This window comes from Delphinapterus leucas, chromosome 9, assembly GCF_059928025.1.
Source record: "Delphinapterus leucas isolate spDelLeu-1000000601 "Yukka" chromosome 9, BTC_Dleu_Yukka2, whole genome shotgun sequence".
NCBI classification, from domain to species: domain Eukaryota; kingdom Metazoa; phylum Chordata; class Mammalia; order Artiodactyla; family Monodontidae; genus Delphinapterus; species Delphinapterus leucas.
The window spans coordinates 89649246-89669536 of record NC_143137.1 but is presented as its reverse complement, the minus strand read 5'-3'; the positions used below and the strand labels follow the sequence as shown (position 1 = coordinate 89669536).

Here is a 20291-nt window from a genome sequence, read left to right as displayed (position 1 = left end):
CATAATTTCTACAGAAACTGAGTATCTTTATGTATCGTGTAATTTATATTTTTAGCCTTTGTCCTTCCAAGGTTACCATTTCCATTCAAGAGCTGTCATTTCCTTGCAGATGTCTGTGACATGCAGTGTCTCTAATTGCACTTACCAGTATTAACAAGAGTGCTACTTGAAAAATATGCACACAATTTACTCTCTTAATCACAGCCTGAACTCACACATGACATGCTTTTATTAATGAGAAACTGGTCATTAACCAGACAGTCTTAGAGCACTTTTTCCTAATGGTGAATTTAGGAGTGAAAATGAAACAGTGCAATCAATCAGTTCTTGGAGGCAACCAGTGAAATCTATAAAAAAAAAATCACCACATTGTTTATTGGGATTAGGTTTATATGTTGCTCTTTACTTTGTTGATGAACTGTGTTGCTAATAATTAAAGTCTGTTTTTGTTTTCTCCAGTGAACTAAATGTAGCTGCTGTTGATGCAGACCTCACATTAGCTGTGTCAAAAAACGTGGCAAAGACCATCCAGTTGTATGGTGTAAAATCAGAGCAGCTGGTAAGTGATAATCCCTTCTGTAAACTTTAATGATTTTGTTTAAAATTACTAATTATACAGTACTTGACTAACTATAAATATTGAATTGACTGAATACTAATTTACTGGAAAATTTTATAGTGAATTTTTGAAACTTTCTTATGAATTTAAACCAGAAAAAAATGTTACCTCTTAAAAATTGGCCCTCCTACCATTGCTACACTTAAAAAATGCAGGCAGGTTTTATAAGACTTTTTAAAAAATGCATGTGCCACTTTATGGGCTAAATTATGTATATTTTTAAGTGTAATTATTTCAGATTGATCAAATTTCCTGTCATGAGACCCCTCACCCCAGATATCATTCATGTGCTGTTACTTAGTGTGAAATTGACTTGAACCATTAGAAAATGATTGGAGGAAGTGAAGTGCTTAAAACTGTAAAAGAAAAATGTTGATTTACTTTCTAAAGGTTCGAGCCCTAGACTGTGGACGTTTAGCTCCAAAATTACTCTTTTTGAAACAGCTGTTTGCATATATTTAAAATAATAGATGCATGCCTGAATCATAATTTTAATTCTCTACATTAATGTTTTAAAGTTAAGCATGCATATTTAGCTAGTAGATATGTATGCTAACTGAAATCCAAGGAGTAGGGCTTTAGTACATCTTTAACTGTCATTGATGGACTAATTTTAGAGAATGTGCCAAAATGTGGTATCTCTACTGTCATTATACGGATAGCTGACCATGTTTTTTTGTTGTTGTTGTTTGGCTTCCCTGACTGCTCCAATTGAAACATTGTAAAATGAAGTACAGTTGACTCTTGAACAACTTGGGGGTTGGGTACCTACCCTCCCTGCAGTCAAAAATCCATGTATAATTGATAGTCAGCTCTCCGTATTCGTAGTTTCTCCTTGTCATCCCTTCCGTGTCGGTGGATTCAACCAACTGCGGATCATGTAGTACTGTAGTATTTACCACTGAAAAATATCTGCAGGTAAGTGGACCCTCCCAGTTCAAACCCATGTGTTCAAGGGTCAGTTGTAATCTGGCTTTACCTATATCCTGGTAGTTCTAGTTGGTTCTGGAATAATTTTTAGAGTAGGTTGGTAACAAATTGAACTTAAGGAATTTGCATAAAATGATCCTTGGTGCTAACAATCATTTCATGAGACTTCCTGCTTTCACTTCCAATGGATGGCTCCATTGTGTTTGCATATTAATATGGTGCTATTTTCTACTCAATTATTCTTGCAGTCTTGACAAATAATTTAGAAGCATCTTTTTTTTTTAACTTTGTTTATTGAAAACTGGCCCTACAGAGACCATGGAAGCTCTTTGTAGATAATAAGATGACTAATTTTTCTCTCAAACTTTTTTTTATAGAAGCTTTATTATGATACTTATTACTTTTAAAAACATGGTTTATTGCTATAAATGAAATTCGGTATTATATCCAGTAGAGTTCAGTGTAATTACTGGAAGTGTCAGGAAAAAAATATCCTTATGAGATGGTCCCACCTGAAAACAGCATTATAAAGAAGAGCCAGCATATGTATGGAAAATATATCACTCTTCTGTGTCAGGCAGGGGCAGTGGGAAATGTAACATGTGACTTCAGTTAAGGCAGTGGTGGCAAAAGGCTTTAACAAAATTAAAATATATCAAAAACATTGGATTGAATTGATGCTGTTGGTCAAATAGTCTGTGACCCTAAATTACTCAGGACTACCATCCTACAATGCTAAAGGGTAACAGAAAGTTCTGGACTTAAAATTTTTTTTTTTAGACAGCAAACATGGTCTACGTTTGATTCATTCCAATAGAATACATTTGATCACATTTTTTTTTTTTTTACACAGCAGGTTCTTATTAGTCATCCATTTTACACACATCACTGTATACATGTCAATCCCAGTTGCCCAATTCATCACACCACCACCACCACCCCTCAGCCACTTTCCCCCTTTGGTGTCCATACATTTGTTCTCTACAACTGTGTCTCAATTTCTGCCCTGCAAACCGGTTCATCTGTACCATTTTTCTAGGTTCCACATATATGCGTTAATATACGATATTTGTTTTTCTCTTTCTGACTTGTTTCACTCTGTATGACAGTCTCTAGATCCATTCACGTCTCAACAAATGACCCAATTTCGTTCCTTTTTATGGCTGGGTAATATTCCATTGTATATATGTACCACATCTTCTTTATCCATTCTTCTGTTGATTGGCATTTAGTTTACTTCCATGACCTGGCTGTTGTAAATACTGCTGCAATGAACATTGGGGTGCATGAGTCTTTTTTTTTTTTCTCTTTTTCGATACGCAGGCCTCTCACTGTTGTGGCCTCTCCCGTTGCAGAGCACAGGCTCTGGACGTGCAGGCTCAGCGGCCATGGCTCACAGGCCTAGCCGCTCCACAGCATGTGGGATCTTCCCGGACCGGGGCACGAACCCATGTCCCCTGCATCGGCAGGCAGACTCTCAACCACTGCACCACCAGGGAAGCCCGCATGAGTCTTTTTGAATTATTGTTTTCGCTGGGTATATGCCTAGTAGTGGGATTGCTGGATCATATGGTAATTCTATTTTCAGTTTTTTAAGGAACCTCCATACTGTTCTCCATAGTGGCTGTATCAGTTTACATGCCCACCAACAGTGCAAGAGGGTTCCCTTTTCTCCACACCCTCTCCAGTATTTGTTGTTTGTAGATTTTCTGATGATGCCTATTCTAACTGGTGTGAGGTGATACCTCTTTGTAGTTTTGATTTGCATTTCTCTCATAATTAGTGATGTTGAGCAGCTTTTCATGTGCTTCTTGGCCATCTGTATGTCTTCTTTGGAGAAAGGTCTGTTTAGGTCTTCTGCCCATTTTTGGATTGGGTTGTTTGTTTTTTTAATATTGAGCTGCATGAGATATTTATATATTTTGGAGATAAATTGTTTGTCCATTGAATCGTTTGCAAATATTTTCACCCATTCTGAGGGTTGTCTTTTCGTCTTGTTTATGGTTTCCTTTGCTGTGCAAAAAAAAGCTTTTAAGTTTCATTAGGTCCCATTTGTTTATTTTTGTTTTTATTTCCATTACTCTAGGAGGTGGATCAAAAAAGATCTTGCTGTGCTTTATGTCAAAGAGTGTTCTTCCTGTGTTTTCCTCTAAGAGTTTTATAGTGTCTGGTCGTACATTTAGGTCTCTAATCCATTTTGAATTTATTTTTGTGTATGGTGTTAGGGAGTGTTCTAATTTCATTCTTTTACATGTAGCTGTCCAGTTTTCCCAGCACCACTTATTGAAGAGACTGTCTTTTCTCCGTTGTATATCCTTGCCTCCTTTGTCATAGATTAGTTGACCATAGGTGCATGGGTTTATTACCTCTGAGCTTTCTATCTTGTTCCATTGATCTATGTTTCTGTTTTTGTGCAAGTATCATATTCTCTTGATTACTGTAGCTTTGTAGTGTAGTCTGAAGTCAGGGAGTCTGATTCCTCCAGCTCCATTCTTTTCCCTCAAGACTAATTTGGCTCTTCGGGGTCTTTGTGTCTCCATACAAATTTTAAGATTTTTTGTTCTGCTTCCATAAAAAAAATGCCATTGGTAATTTGATAGGGATTGCATTGAATCTGTAGATTGCTTTGGGTAGTATAGTCATTTTCACAATATTGATTCTACCAATCCAAGAACATGGTATATCTCTCCATCTGTTGGTATCATCTTTGATTTCTTTCATCAGTGTCTTATAGTTTTCTGCATACAGGTCTTTTGTCTCCCTAGGTAGGTTTATTCCTAGGTATTTTATTCTTCTTGTTGCAGTGGTAAATGGGACTGTTTCCTTAATTTCTCTTTCAGATTTTTCATCATTAGTGTATAGGAATGCAAGGGATTTCTGTGCATTAATTTTGTATCCTGCAACTTTACCAGATTCACTGATTAACTCTAGTAGTTTTCGGGTGGCATCTTTAGGATTCTCTATGTATAGTATCATGTCATCTGCAAACAGTGACAGTTTTACTTCTTCTTTTCCAATTTGTATTCCTTTTATTTCTTTTTCTTGTCTGATTGCTGAGGCTAGGACTTCCAAAACTGTATTGAATAATAGTTGTGAGAGTGGACATCCTTGTCTTGTTCCTGATCTTAGTGGAAATGCTTTCAGTTTTTCACCATTGAGAATGATGTTTGCTGTGGGTTTGTCGTATATGGCCTTTATTATGTTGAGGTAGGTTCCCTCTTTGCCCACTTTCTGGAGAGTTTTTATCATAAGTGGGTGTTGAATTTTGTCTAAAGCTTTTCTGCATCTATTGAGATGATCATATGGTTTTTATTCTTCAATTTGTTAATATGGTATATCACACTGATTGATTTGCATGTATTGAAGAATCCTTGCATCCCTGGGATAAATCCACTTGATCATGGTGTATGATCCTTTTAATGTGTTGTTGGATTCTGTTTGCTAGTATTTTGTTGAGGATTTTTGCATCTATATTCATCAGTGATATTGGTCTGTAATTTTCTTTTTTTGCAGTATCTTTGTCTGGTTTTGGTATCAGGGTGGTGGTGGCCTCATAGAATGAGTTTGGGAGTGTTCCTTCCTCTGCAATTTTTTGGAAGAGTTTGAGAAAGACGGGTGTTAGCTCCTCTCTAAATGTTTGATAGGATTCACCTGTGAAGCCATCTGGTCCTGGACTTTTGTTTGTTGGAAGATTTTTAATCACAGTTTCAACTTCACTACTTGTGATTGGTCTGCTCATATTTTCTGTTTCTTCCTGGTTCAGTCTTAGAAGGTTATACCTTTCTAAGAATTTTTCCATTTCTTCCCGGTTGTCCATTTTATTGGCATAGAGTTGCCTCTAGTAGTCTCTTAGGATGCTTTGTATTTCTGCGGTGTCTGTTGTAACCTCTCCTTTTTCATTTCCAATTTTATTGATTTGAGTCCTCTCCCTCTTTTTCTTGATGAGCCTGGCTAACGGTTTATCAATTTTGTTTATCTTCTCAAAGAACCAGCTTTTAGTTTTATTGATCTTTGCTATTGTTTTCTTTGTTTCTATTTCAGTTATTTCTGCTCTGATCTTTATGATTTCTTTCCTTCTTCTAACTTTGTGTTTTGTTTGTTCTTTTTTCTCTAGTTCCTTTAGGTGTAAGGTTAGATTATTTATTTGAGATTTTTCTTGTTTTTTGAGGTAGGCCTGTATAGCTATAAACTTCCCTCTTAGAACTGCTTTTGCTGTATCCCGTAGGTTTTAGATTGTCACGTTTTCATTGTCATTTGTCTTTAGGTATTTTTTGATTTCCTCTTTGATTTCTTCAGTGATCTCTTGGTTATTTAGTAACGTAGTGTTTAGCCTCCATGTGTTTGTGGTTTTTTTGTTTTTTCCCCTGTAATTCATTTCTAATCTCATAGCGTTGTGGTCAGAAAAGATGCTTGATATGATTTCAGTTTTCTTAAATTTACTGAGGCTTGATTTGTGACCCAAGATGTGGTCTATCCTGGAGAATGTTCTGTGCACACTTGAGAAGAAAGTGTAATCTGCTGTTTTTGGATGGAATGTCCTATAAATATCAATTAAATCTACCTGGTCTGTTGTGTCATTTAAAGCTTCTGTTTCCTTATTTATTTTCATTTTGATGGATCTGTCCATTGGTGTAAGTGAGGTGTTAAAGTCCCCCACTATTATTGTGTTACTGTCGATTTCGTGATTTACAGCTGTTAGCAGTTACCTTATGTATTGAGGTGCTCCTGTGGTGGGTGCGTACATATTTATAATTGTTATATCTTCTTCTTGGATTGATCCGTTGATCATTATGTAGTGTCCTTCCTTGTCTCTTGTAACATTCTTTACTTTAAAGTCTATTTTATCTGATATGAGTATTGCTCCTCCAGCTTTCTTTTGATTTCCATTTGCATGGGATGTTTTTCCATCCCCTCCCTTTACGTCTGTATGTGTCCCTAGGTCTGAAGTGGGTCTCTTGTAGACAGCATATATATGGGTCTTGTTTTTGAATCCATTCAGCAAGCCTGTGTCTTTTGGTTGGAGCATTTAATCCATTCACATTTAAGGTAATTATTGATATATATGTTCCTATTACCGTTTTCTTAATTGTTTGGGGTTTGTTTTTCTAGGTTCTTTTCTTGTGTTCCCACTTAGAGAAGTTCCTTTAGCATTTGTTGTAGAGCTGGTTTGGTGGTGCTGAATTCTCTTAGCTTTTGCTTTTCTGTAAAGCTTTTGATTTCTCCATCGAATCTGAATGAGATCCTTGCTGAGTAGAGTAATCTTGGCTGTAGGTTCTTGCCTTTCATCACTTTAAGTATATCACGCCACTCGCTTCTGGCTGAGAAATCAGCTGTTAATCTTATGGGAGTTCCCTTGTATGTTATTTGTCATTTTTCCCTTGCTGCTTTCAATAATTTTTCTTTGTCTTTAATTTTTGCCAGTTTGATTACTATGTGTCTTGGTTTGTTTCTCCTTGGGTTTATCCTGTATGGGACTCTCTGTGCTTCCTGGACTTGGGTGGCTATTTCCTTTCCTATGTTAGGGAAGTTTTCAACTATCGTCTCTTCAGATATTTTCTCGAGTCCTTTCTCTCTCTCTTCTACTTCTGGGACCCCTATAATGTGAACGTTGTTGCCTTTAATGTTGTCCCAGAGGTCTCTTATGCTGTCTTCATTTCTTTTCATTCTTTTTTCTTTATTCTGTTCCGCAGCAGTGAATTCCACCATTCAGGCTTTCAGGTCACTTATCCATTCTTCTGCCTCAGTTATTCTGCTATTGATTCCTTCTAGTGTAGTTTTTATTTCAGTTATTGTATTGTTCATCTCTGTTTGTTTGCTCTTTAATTCTTCTAGGTCTTTGTTAAACATTTCTGCATCTTCTCGATCTTTGCCTCCTTTGTATTTCTGAGGTCCTGGATCATCTTCACTATTGTTATTCTGAATTCTTTTTCTGGGAGGTTGCCTATCTCCACTTCATTTAGTTGTTTTTCTGGGGTTTTATCTTGTTCCTTCATCTGGTACATAGCCCTCTGCCTTTTCATCTTGTCTGTCTTTCTGTGAATGTGGTTTTTGTTCCACAGGCTGCAGGACTGTAGTTCTTGCTTCCGCTGTCTGCCCTCTGGTGGATGAGGCTGTCTAAGAGGCTTGTGCAGGTTTCCTGATGCGAGGGAATGGTGGTGGGTAGAGCTGTGTGTTGCTCTGGTGGGCAGAGCTCGGTAAAACTTTAATCCACTTGACTACTGATGGGTGGGGCTGAGTTCCCTCCCTCTTGGTTGTTTGGCCTGAGGCAACCCAACAGTGGAGCCTACCTGGGCTCTTTGGTGGGGCTAATGGCAGACTCTGGGAGAGCTCACGCCAAGGAGTACTTCCCAGAACTTCTGCTGCCAGTGTCCTTGTCCCCACAGTGAGCCACAGCCACCCCCTGCCTCTGCAGGAGACCCTCCAACACTAGCAGGTAGGTCTGGTTCAGTCTCCCCTGGGGTCATTGCTCCTTCCCCTGGGTCCCAATGCGCACACTACTTTGTGTGTGCCCTCTTAGAGTCTCTGTTTCCTCCAGTCCTGTCGGAAGTCCTGCAGTCAAATCCCACTAGGCTTCTGTAAGATCGGATCTTAACAAACGGCACCAGGAAACAGAGGAAAGCTTCAAGTGAGCTTTATTAGGGAGCGCTCCTGGGCGAGGTTCACTGGTCCGAGAGAAAGGGGGCCAGAGAAGTCGCGCCCGGGCGAGGGTTGGGCAAGATTTTATAGGAGAAGAAGGGAAAGGGGTGTGGTGAATCTGGGAGGGCGCAGGGTATTCCTTATTTGGTGGTCTTTTCGGGTATCCTGGGGGACCGTTAGTCCCGCCCCTCGAAAGGTGGGAAGGCTGGGCTGGTTTCAAAGTCCCCAGGTCAGTTTCTGGAACTGGGTGGTCCAGAATGTCTCCAGGGCAGTTTCTGGAACTGGGTGGTCCGGAGAATTTCGTCCTGATGCAACCTGTGAATCTGATTGTGTTCCCCTGCCTCGGGCCAGTTGGCCTTACATCCCGACATCTTTGGTGTAATGGGGTGGCGTTCTGATCTCTGGCTACTTCATGCTGAATGGGGGCGTCGAAAGGGGAGACGGGCGACCAGAGGTCCGAGGCTTAGGGGAGGGAGACCAGTGGGGGGTTCTGTAGGAAGCAAGGTGTAAGGACCGAGGAGCATTTGGTTTGTGGCCACCCGAGAGACTTCCTCCATGCGCCTGCGAAGGAACCTAAGAAAACGGAGCAAGCATGCTACGAAGAGGGTGCGGTCCGGTTTTGAAAGAGGGGTGTCAAAGAGTCCCTCTCTCGGCGGGCTGAGGGCCTCTGTGACTTGGGAACAGGAGTGGGAAGGGGAGGTCCCGGTATCGGTATTGGAGATAGGCAAGAGGGAGGCCGGGTTTAGGCAGGGGGGAAGAGGTCGAGGGAAATAGCTGGGTTTTCAATGAATAGTAGGTGGAACTCCTGGATGTGGTAGGGGCCCAGGAGGGAGAGAGACTTGTGGCCTAGGAGGTCGACCAGCTGGTGGGAGGAAAACACGCTTAGTGGGTGGGCCAGAGTCAGTCTGAGTGTTTGTTTGGTCAGTTCGGCTGCCGCTGCTATGTTCCGAAGGCATGGTTGCCATCCCCGAATGGTTGGGTCTAGCTGTTTGGAGAGGTAAGCCACGGGGCGGTAGGAAGCCCCTAAAGGCTGGGCAAGGAGTCCAGTGGCTATTCCGGCCTGTTCATCCACAAAAAGGTGAAAAGGTTGGTTTGGGTTGGGCAGAGAAAGGGGAGAAGATATCAGAGCGTTACAGAGAGTGAGAAAGGCCTGTCGAACGGCGGAAGGAGAGGTGAGGGGTCCTTGAGGGGTTTCTTTAGTGGCTAGATGTAAGGGTTTAGCGAGGAGAGCAAAGTTAGGGATCCAGTGTTGGAAAAACCCTATAAGGCCCAAAAAGGAGAGAATTTGTTCTGCTGTTTCCAGAGGCTGGAGTTCACGGATAATCCGGGTGCGGTCGGCTGTTAGACCTTTTGTGGTAGGGGTAAGGTGGAGCCCCCAGGTAGGTTACAGAAGATACAGATAACTGAGCCTTGGCTGGGGAGACCCAATAACCTCGAGAGCCAAGGTAATTGAGGAGATCTGCAGTATGTTGTCTTGAGAGGCTGAGAGACGGGCTACAAAGGAGGAGGTCATCTACATATTGAAGGAGTGTGCTGGGGGTAAGGGAGCAGGAAGTGAGGTCCCGTGCCAGCGCCTGACTGAAGAGGTGAGGACTGTCGCGGAAGCCCTGGGGAAGAACTGTCCAGGTGAGCTGACTGGAAGTATGAGTGTCCGGATCCGTCCAGGTAAAGGCGAAGAGGAAATAGGAGTCGGGATGTGGGGGGGATAGTGAAAAAGGCATCTTTGAGATCCAGAACCGTAAAGTGGGTTGTGGATGGGGGGATATGGGAGAGCAAGGTGTATGGGTTTGGTACTACTGGGTGGAGAGGAATTATGGCCTCATTAAGTAGTCGGAGGTCCTGGACCAGGCGATAATCCCCAGAGGCCTTGCGGACAGGCAGGATGGGAGTGTTGCAGGGAGAGTCCGTGGGGATGAGGAGTCCCTGGTTTAGGAGTCTGGTGATAATAGGTTGTAGGCCCCTAAGGTGAGTCTCAGAGATGGGAAATTGGGGCCTTGATGGAAATTTGCAGGGGTCCTTTAGGCGGATGAGGACGGGGGGAATGGTGTGTTGCTATTATGGGCTTAGAAGTATCCCAGACTTGGGGATTGATTGGGTTCCGTGTGATTGGAAGAGGGGGATAGGAGGGGGAGGGTTCTAGAGACTGGCCGAGAAGAGGAAGCAGGAGTTGGGAGGAGGGGACCTTAGGGTCAAGTCTAACCAGCTGGAGGGAGGCCCCTAACTGGAAAAGGACATCTCGGCCTAGCAAGGAACTGGGCAGGATGGTATGACTAAGAAGGAATGAGTAAAAGGGAGTCCTTCGATATGACATGGGAGTGGACTGGTCTGGAGTGGGAAGGATGGTTTGCCATCAATACCCATGACCGAGATCTGGGAAGGAGAAACTGGCCCGGAATAAGTAGGCAGGACCGAATAGGTAGCCCCCGTGTCCACCAGAAATGAGATGGACTTACCCGCAACCTGTAGTTTTACCCTGGGCTCGGCGAGGGTGATGGGGGTCTTCGAGTCCGGGTGCCGTCAGTCGTCAGCCAATCCCAGTAGTTCGAGTGGTAATGCCGTTGGGTCGGCCTGCCCCCCCGCGTGGAGACGCTGAGGGAGGGGCCAGTCGTAGGGCAGTCACTCTTCCAGTGGCCCGTTAGCCCACAGCTGGGACAGGGCTTAGAAGGAGGTCGGAGATTGGGACGTTGGCGAGCCCAGTGGCCTTCTTTTCCGCATTTGAAGCAGGCCCCCGGCGGGGTTGCCTTTTGCGGACCCCGTGGATGCTGTGATCCATGGGAGATGGCCGGCCTTAGGGCGGCTACAAGAGCTTGGGTTTGGAGGGCCACCTTCTGGTGCATCCGAGCCTGTCGGCTGGATTCTGCCAGATCCTCACGGCCATTATAGACTTTAAAGGCCATTTTTACCAGATCTCGAATAGGGGTTTGAGGGCCGTCTTCTGCCCCTTTTAATTTCTTTCAGATGTCCGGGGCTGATTGGGTGATAAAATGGGTGGCTAGGACCGCTGCCCCTGCCGGGGTGTCGGGGTCCAGCCGGGTGTAGAGAGTTAAGGCCTCTGTAAGGCGATTGAGAAAGATAGCTGGATTTTCGTTAGGTTCTTGGGTTATCTCTTTTAGTTTTTCAAAATTGACTACCTTATGAGCGGCGGCCTGCATGCCAGCCAGGAGGCATTGGATCGTGAGGTTGCGTTTACGACGGCCATCTTGGCCATCCTGTTAAGTCCAGCCTGGATCGGTGCCAGGTACGGCAGTCGCTCCGACAGGCATGGAGTTGTCAGTGAGGTAAACCTGATCTGCATGGTTTCGGGCAGCAGTTTGAATTCTTTCCCTCTCGTCAGGGGTCAGAGTAGAAGATAGGATCACAAAGATATCGTGCCAGGTTAGATCGTAAGCTTGAGGGAGATAGCGAAATTCTTTGATGTAGCGGGAAGAGTCGGCAGAAAAGGAGCCTAATCGCTTTTCTATTTGAGGGAGATCTTGGAGAGAAAAGGGAGCATGAACTCTAACTAATCCTTCCGCTCCTGCTACCTCCCTCAGAGGGCAGAGGAGATTTGAATCTTGGGAGTCGTCAGAGCATGAATGTGCACTAATTGGCGAAGCAAGGGGCGTGGGAGGAGAAACCTTCGAGGGAGGTGGGGGGAACAGTTGGAGGGGACAGAGCGGGTTCGGGAGGAGGAGGGACCGCCTCAGGGTAGGGTGGAGGTTGGAGAGGAGCTCTGGAGGGGGGAGAGGCGAGAGATTCGGGAGGGTCGGCTAGTGGAGAGGGGTCATTGTCAAAGGAAATTAAGGGCTTGAATGTAGGAGATGTCTGTTTGGCAAGAAGGATCTGGGAAGTGGAACAATCGACGCAGAGGGAAGGGCGGGAGCGCAAATACCAGAAGGCCTGAACATAGGGGACCTCGGACCATTTGCCCGTCCTGTGGCAGTAATTATCTAGATCACGGAGGATGTTAAAATCTAAAGTCCCTTCAGGAGACCATTTGGATTGATTGTCTAGAGGATATTGTGGCCAGGCCACAGTGGAATAGAAAATAAGCCGTCGGCGACGGAGATCTTGGGAGAAACCGAGGGCTGTAAAATTGGCTTAGTAGACACCCCAGGGGCGTCTTAGAATCTGGTTTCGATTGTGAGGTTCCCATGACCCCCAGTCTGTCCCTGAGTGAATGGAGAGGGAGAGAGGCGTCCCTGGTCTCAGTCTCCAATTCACGGCAGGTCGGAGGGCGGTCAGGCGATTGGGACGTCTCCACAATCACCCGAGGCCCGGCGGGTTGGAGAGCAGTCAGGCAATTGGGACGTCTCCACAGTTGCCCGAGGCCCGGAGAGAGGACGGAGGAATCCCTGACGCGGCCGCGATTAAGGACAGGGAGTCCAGTGGGCAGGGACTCTGAGGGTCTGAGGGAACAAGGGAGGGGGACTTACCCCGTTTTCTGCCGGATCAGGTGGATGAGTAGAGGTTCCCTGGTTGTCTCCTGGGGGAGGGGAGGAGCGGCCGGCACGGTAACCCGCGGGGCTTGGTACCCCTCCCGGGTTTCGGCACCAAATGTAAGGTCGGATCTTAACAAACGGCACCACGAAACAGAGGAAAGCTTCAAGTGAGCTTTATTAGGGAGCGCTCCCGGGCGAGTTTCACTGGTCCGAGAGAAAGGGGGCCAGAGAAGTCGCGCCCGGGCGAGGGTTGGGCAAGATTTTATAGGGGAAGAAGGGAAAGGGGTGTGGTGAATCTGGGAGGGCGCAGGGTATTCCTTATTTGGTGGTCTTTTCGGGTATCCTGGGGGACCGTTAGTCCTGCCCCTCGAAAGGCGGGAAGGCTGGGCTGGTTTCAAAGTCCCCAGGTCAGTTTCTGGAACTGGGTGGTCCAGAATGTCTCCAGGGCAGTTTCTGGAACTGGGTGGTCCGGAGAATTTCGTCCTGATGCAACCTGTGAATCTGATTGTGTTCCCCTGCCACGGGCCAGTTGGCCTTACAGCTTCAAAGTCTGATTCTCTACGAATTCCTCTTCCCATTGCCAGACCCCCAGGTTGGGAAGCCTGACGTGGGGCTCAGAACCTTCCCTCCAGTGGGTGGACTTCCGTGGTAGAAGTGTTCTCCGGTCTGTGAGTCACCCACCCAGCAGTTATGGGATTTGATTTTACTGTGATTGTGCCCCTCATACCGTCTCATTGTGGCTTCTCCTTTGTCTTTGGATGTGGGGTATCTTTTTTGATGAGTTCCAGTGTCTTCCTGTCGATGATTGTCCAGCAGCTATTTGTGATTCTGGTGTTCTCACAAGGGGGAGTGAGAGCATGTCCTTCTACTCCGCCATCTTGGTTCACAGTTTCTTAAAATTTTTTTTTTTTAATTTTTTTAAGTGAATTTTTTTAAGGTCGTTTTACTTTTCTGCTTTCATTTTAGTGTTTAAAGAAAGCCTAAGCGTTAAATAACAGTTCAAACAGCATCATATGTTTATTATTTTAAATATTATTGAGTAATGACAAGTAACTTTTAATGTTCATCTCTTGTGTTTTGGCTATTAATAACACTTTCTGCCCCTCCTCTGTGTTTTTAAATTTGACACGTTTTGTTCTTTGATCTTACCATATTCCTCTTCCTTTATAATTATTTCACTGAAAACATTTAGAAGAAAATAGCCAAGTGTTAAATCTTTAGTGAGAGAAAGATTGAAAGATGTTTTTCTTTTTTTTTTTGCCGTACGCGGGCCTCTCACTGCTGTGGCCTCTCCCGCTGCGGAGCACAGGCTCCAGACGCGCTGGCCCAGCGGCCATGGCTCACGGGCCCAGCCGCTCCACGGCACGTGGCATCCTCCCGGACTGGGGCACGAACCCGTGTCCCCTGCATCGGCAGGTGGACCCCCAACCACTGCGCCACCAGGGAAGCCCTGAAACATGTTTTAAAGTAGAATATCTACTCTATATGTAAGTGGAAATGTTTACTTGAAATTTGGTATAAGTCTATAAAGGGACAGTTCTTTCTGTAGGTGAGATATTTAAGTCTCAAGTCCACAAGGTTGAAAAGTAACAGAAATCATATCATTAATGAATGTTTAAGCTGTGAAATAAAGGAAAGCTAGAATTTTAACAACAGTGTGTTTTTTAAAAGGGCAACTTGAAAATACAAAACTTGAAATGTAGAATGAGTAGCTTTCCAGAATCCTAAATTTATTTTCCTAGAGGTTAGTTGTGGAAGTTTCTTGGCTATCGAAACATTTAACGTGCTTAACTATAGCTTTAGTTCACATCAGGAGAAAGGATGGTAAAAGAATTTCTCAAGTTGATCCTTTGTGTAGACCATCTTTATGACCATCTAAACTCACTGTGTGTTTTTGGGTATATTCTTTCATATGCCTAAAAAAGCTGTATGTTTTTCTTTTCAACCTTATTATTTGAATGTCTTAGGATATAGTAGAATATAACATATATGAGTTATATACATAGTACATATATTTGCTTATAATAATCTGAAATTATTTTATCATTACACATGTATTTGTTTTTCTAGGTCTTCTTTGTTATTAATCACCAGAGTTATGTCATAAAAACCTAAAGCTCTATAGGGACAAATCCTTACATCCTTCTTTCTGACTCTTAAATGGTACCAGAGAATTCTTTTTTTTTTTTTTTTATGGTATGCGGCCCTCTCACTGCCGCAGCCTCTCCCGTTGCGGAGCACAGGCTCTGGACGCACCGGCCCAGTGGCCATGGCTCACGGGCCCAGCCGCTCCGCGGCATATGGGATCTTCCCGGACCGGGGCACAAACCCACGTCCCCTGCATCGGCAGGCGGACTCCCAACCACTGTGCCACCAGGGAAGCCTGAGAATTCATTTTTTAAGGTTAGGACAGGGTCGTAAAAATAACTACCATTATTAAACATCTGTAGTTGCTTGGATTGTGCCAAGGCATTAAAATGTATTATCTCATTTATCTCACAACAACCCTTGAAATGGAAGTATCAATATCCGCCACTACAAAGTGTGGGAATTCAGGCTGAGAAAGCTTAGTAGCCTGGCCGATATAGACTCCTAAAAGTGCAATGCCGGCAGGCAAGTCTTGAAACTAGCATTCAGACTCCGATTTGAGTCTAGACCAAGCTTTAAAACTCTCTTGTTGGGCTTCCCTGGTGGCGCGTCCGGAGCCTGTGCTCTGCAACGGGAGAGGCCACAACAGTGAGAGGCCTGCGTACAAAAACAAACAAACAAACAAAAAAACTCTCTTGTACCACAACACAAATACATCTTTCTTTTTTTACTTAAGTAGTATTGTTTTGTGATTTACTTACCCACTTTACAATATAACATAGAGATCTATATCTGCTATTTTAATACATGCATAGTATACTTACGTATCATAGTTTACTTCTTTATTCTTAACGGATATTGTCTTAGTCCATTCGGGCTACTGTAACAAAATGCCCTAAACTGGGTGACTTATAAACAACAGCAATTTATTTCTCACAGTTCTGGAGGCTGGCAAGTCCGAGATCAAGGCATCAGCAGATTAGGTATTTGGTGAGAGCCCCTTTCTTGGCTCATAGATAGCTGTCTTTATTCTGTAAGCTCACAGTGTAGAAGGGGCAAGGGGGCCTTCTCAAGCCTCTCTTATAAGGGCACAAATCCCATTCATGAGTGCTCTGCCCTCATAACCTAATCAGCTGCCAAAGACTCCCGCCACCTGGGGCATTAGGTTTCAACGTATGAACTGGTGGGCGGAGAGTACGAACATTCAGATGGTAGCAGATGGTTAGATGGTTTAGTGATTTAATTTAGAAATAACAGGGGTTTAGCCTTGAATTCGCACATGTGAGTTATAAGTCTTAGGGTTTACTTCCTTAACATGTATTTAATTGAGTATGTCTCCAAGGTGCTCTTTTGTGAAAATGAGATCAGTGTTTTTTTAGACTGTCTTCATTTAAGAATTCTTACTCGTTTGTCTTGACAGCAGCTGTGAAGTTATAATTAATTTACTAAGTAGAATTTTATATTCCAAATGCACACACACACACCTATAGATGTATATATCATAATATTTTATGATTGAACAAATTGATTATATAATGGTGATATATTGGTAATTTGTATAGTTCTGAAATGTGAACTTTAGTAGAACATGTCACTAGACCTTGCTACCACAAGTTTGAATCAGTGTTTTCCTTGTTCTCTATATGTTAAAAGAAAATTAAAGTATTATTATATAAGGGAATTATTGCGATACCTTGGTAATATATAGGCTTACAAACTACTGTGATAACAAAATTATAGGCAAATAAGACTAGAAAGTATTCCTTTTAAAAGGTAAATTGTTAGGGCATTTTCTAATAATAACTATTATCTGATGGTTTCTGGGCATGACATATAGAATCCCAATATAAATGTCAAATGTTATAAATTGTGAAAAAGTGGATTGGCATTTAATTAGATTGCAGAGCATTTGAAACAATAATAAGGATGACATTTAAGGGGAGGTTTCAGCTTCTGAGCAGGTCAGTAGCTGTGTATGATGAGGTCAGTAGCTCTAGACGACAGTCGGGTTTTTTAAAAGCTTTGTAAATATACACTTTATTCTTTGTATAATTAACAAGTAGTTTAGAGACTTGACATTCTTATAATGGAAGAAAACCTGCATGTGTGATATTTAAATGATGATATAGAAACATAGGAGTTTAACTTTTTTAGTTTTAAAAGGATTGTTTAATGCAGGTTTAAATGTCGTCTACTTGGATACTGCTCCATATAATATCATATGGTAATAGCCTGTGTTATTAACATTCAAGTAGAAGATTTTTTAAAAAATACGAAATCACTTGGAAGAGTTTTTATGTTAGGCGCAAGGAGAGGAAACGTATTGGTAGATTCTCTTGAACCAAACGCACTTTAGCTGTAATACTAATACACTGATCCTTTGGGTTACCTACCCTCTTGATTCTTCAGACAGCTTTCCACTCTTTGTTACCTCTCTTCTTATGTTGGTGTATTTTAGGATCACTCCTTGTTTTCATTAAGACAGCTCTCTGACTTGCTTCCCAGGCTCGTAAGAGCTTGATTTTCTGGGGGCTGTTTCAGGTCAGTAGTAAGTAGTCATGCTGTCTAAGATTCAGTAGGCCATAGTGAAGATAGAGAGAAATGTCAAATAATGGTGTTGTAATTAGCAAATATTTTCAGCAGAAATTTAAAAATGCAGTCGTCAGTTAAAGTCTGCTCAAAAGTCTGTTTAACTGTTGCCACAAAATCGTTGTATAATAGCTACAAAATCTGAGTTGCATGCAATAAGCGTTTATTGCTTATACATCTTGGGTCCTGTGAGGGGCAGCTAGGTGACTTTGCTGACTTTGGCTGGGTTTACTCCACACAAGGCTAGCTGCTGATCTAGGCTGGCTTTAACCATAGTTAATACTCTGTTCTTCATGTCTCTAATCCTGCAGCAGGCTATTCTGAGCTTGGTTTCACAGTGAAGGCAGAGGCACAAGAGAGAAAATAGCCCCGTAAGTGTGGCTCACCAAAGCAACCCAGCCACAATGTGATACTAAATAGCAAAGGATATGGCTGCAGAAAGGGATGAAGGATTGGGGCCGATTACGCCATCTATCACAAAGCCAAGTTGCGAACTTGGCAACAGAAAAAAAGAGTTAATGAGCTTTTCTTTTTAATTCCCAATGGCCTAATCTCCCTTCTTGAATCCTAATAGTGTGTATTAAATTTTTAAAATATTTGTTTGTATTGGGATATAATTGACACATAACATTATATTAGTTTCAGGTGCACAGCCTAACTTTTTCTTTTCTTGTGATGAGAACTTTTAAGATTTTCTCTTTTAGCAACTTTCAAATATACAATACGGTATTGTTAGCTGTAGTCCCCCTGCTGTACATTACACCCCTGGACTTACTGTCTTATAACTGGAAGTTTGTACCTTTTCACCATCTTCACCCATTTCTCCCACCCCTTACCCCTCACCTCTAGCAGCCACCAATCTGTTCTCTTGTATCTATGAGTTTGTTTAGTTTTGTTTTTTAGATTCTACATATAAGTGAAATCAAAGGCTTTTGTTTTCCTCTATCTGACTTATTTTACTTAGCATAATGCCCTCAAGGTCCATCCATGTTGTCACAAATGGCAGGATTTCTTTCTTTTTTTGTAGCTGAATAATATTCCATTATACATATACACCACATTTTCTTTATCCATTCATTTGCCATGGACCCTTAGGTTGTTTCCACATCTTGGCTAGTGTAAATAATGCTTCAGTGAACATAGGGGTGCATATATCTTTTCCAGATAGTGATTGCATTTTCTTCAGATTGCTGAATCATATGGTAGTTCTGTTTTTAATTTCGTGAGGAACCTCCATACTGTTTTCCACAGTGGCTGTAGCAGTTTACATTCTCACCATCAGTGCACAGGGTTCCCTTTTCTCCACATCCTCTCCAGTGCTTGTTATTTCTTATCTTTTTCTTACCAGCCATTTTAACAGGTGTGAAGTGATGCCTCTTTATGGTTTTGATTTGCATTTCTCTGATGATTAGTGATGTTGAGCACTTTTTTATGTACCTGTTTGCCATCTGGGTATCTTCTTTGAAAAACGTCTTTTCAGATCCTCTGCCCATCTTTCAGTCAGACTGGTTTTTGGCTGTTGAGTTGTATGGATACATGATTTGCAAATATTTACTCCTAAGTGTGTATGAAATTTTTATGGCATATGACTATCAGCTTCATAGCCCAAAGAAGATAGAAATTCATTACTATGATAATTTACTTAATGATTTTAATTAATGTTAATTTACTTTTAAAAATTATGAGCTTTTTTCTGTATGGCCTTATTTGATGACATATATTTATTCCCTTATCATATATTGTATTCTCGAATCTTTGTTGTCCTAAACTTGTTTACATTACCACAAGCATATAATATTAATTTTTCCCCTCTCCTATTTTTCCTTATGTCTTTCATTACAAAATATACTTTCATTTATCTCTTCCTTTATTTCAGAATGTGAACAAATAAAACAAATAGAATTTTCCATGTCAACTCCAGAAAGTACAAGAAGTAATAAGAGACTTGAAAAGAAACTGGGCATTTGGATCAGGCCCCCATGAGTTTTCACTGCCATGTTAGCACTTTGATACCATGAGGGTTTTTTAAATATATAATTCAGCTTTTCTAGGTGTTGCCATTGACAGGATTAGTCTGAATTACCTGGTCCATTTTTACCGGAATTGGAAGTGATCTTAAAACTATAGAGCTTTTATATCTTTTCAAGCATCTTAGTGATCAAGGAGGTATAATCTTATCCCTGTTTCAAGGTATAGGAATATAATTTAATTCTCTAATGTATACTTCAAATTATACTATTTTAAAGTATGTTTCTGGGAGAGAAAGTTGTCAGCATTTAGTCAGGGTTAGGCTGTGATTCACTCAGAGTACCCTATTCCCTAGTATACAAATACTTATAATGTCATACAAATACTTATAATGACAAAGATATAGCTACACTTACAAATAAGATAGAAAGAAAACCTATATTTACCTCCTCGGGCTGCCATAGGTATCAGCCTAGCGTGACACGAGGCAAGATGGCCTTGCAAATGGAACCAAAGCCAAAACACGCTCAGGGATTGGCTCTTGCAATATCCAGTGTGATGGGATCTCTGAGCCACCAGCGTTAGACGTGATTTTAAATTGCAGAGCTGTGGTGGTAGTGGTCGGGAGGGTTGAAAGGGCAACTATAAAACCCCCAGACAACAGGGACAAATGGAGTACCCATAGAGGAAGACGGTTTTCACAGAGGAGCCTCTGAGAGCTTTCAAGGTACTAGGCTAGTTCTCATATTTCTTCTGAATTTTATGACATATTTGTAACTTCAAGGTGCTGAAAAGCTGAAAATGTATTGCTGTCTACCTGTAGCTTGTGTGCTCCTGCTCTCTCTTATCAGCAGAAAAACAGCAGTCTTAATTTGAAAAAAATGACAAAACAAAAAGACACTTTCTTTTAAAAGTTAGGATGCAAACTAAAATTCACTGCATTTGAGTATAAAAGAACTCATTTGCATCTTAGAAATTATTGATTGTCTTTTCCCTTTACTATATCAAGCACATAGCAGCTAACTTTTGGGCAGCCAACT

At 42.2% G+C, this 20291-nt stretch overlaps 1 protein-coding gene across 6 annotated transcripts in view; it reads left to right on the top strand.

Moving 5' to 3' along the window:
• COG5 (component of oligomeric golgi complex 5) overlaps window positions 1-20291 on the top strand; it is a 284068-nt gene that overhangs the window by 211460 nt on the left and 52317 nt on the right. For all 6 annotated transcript variants that reach the window (XR_004023181.2, XR_016394383.1, XM_030761468.2 and 3 more), the window contains exon 14: window positions 460-559. Coding sequence is in view for 4 of the 6 variants with exons in the window: in XM_030761468.2 (XP_030617328.1) it covers window positions 460-559 (100 nt within the window). In the remaining 2 variants the exon portion in view is untranslated. The remainder of the gene's footprint in view (window positions 1-459; window positions 560-20291) is intronic.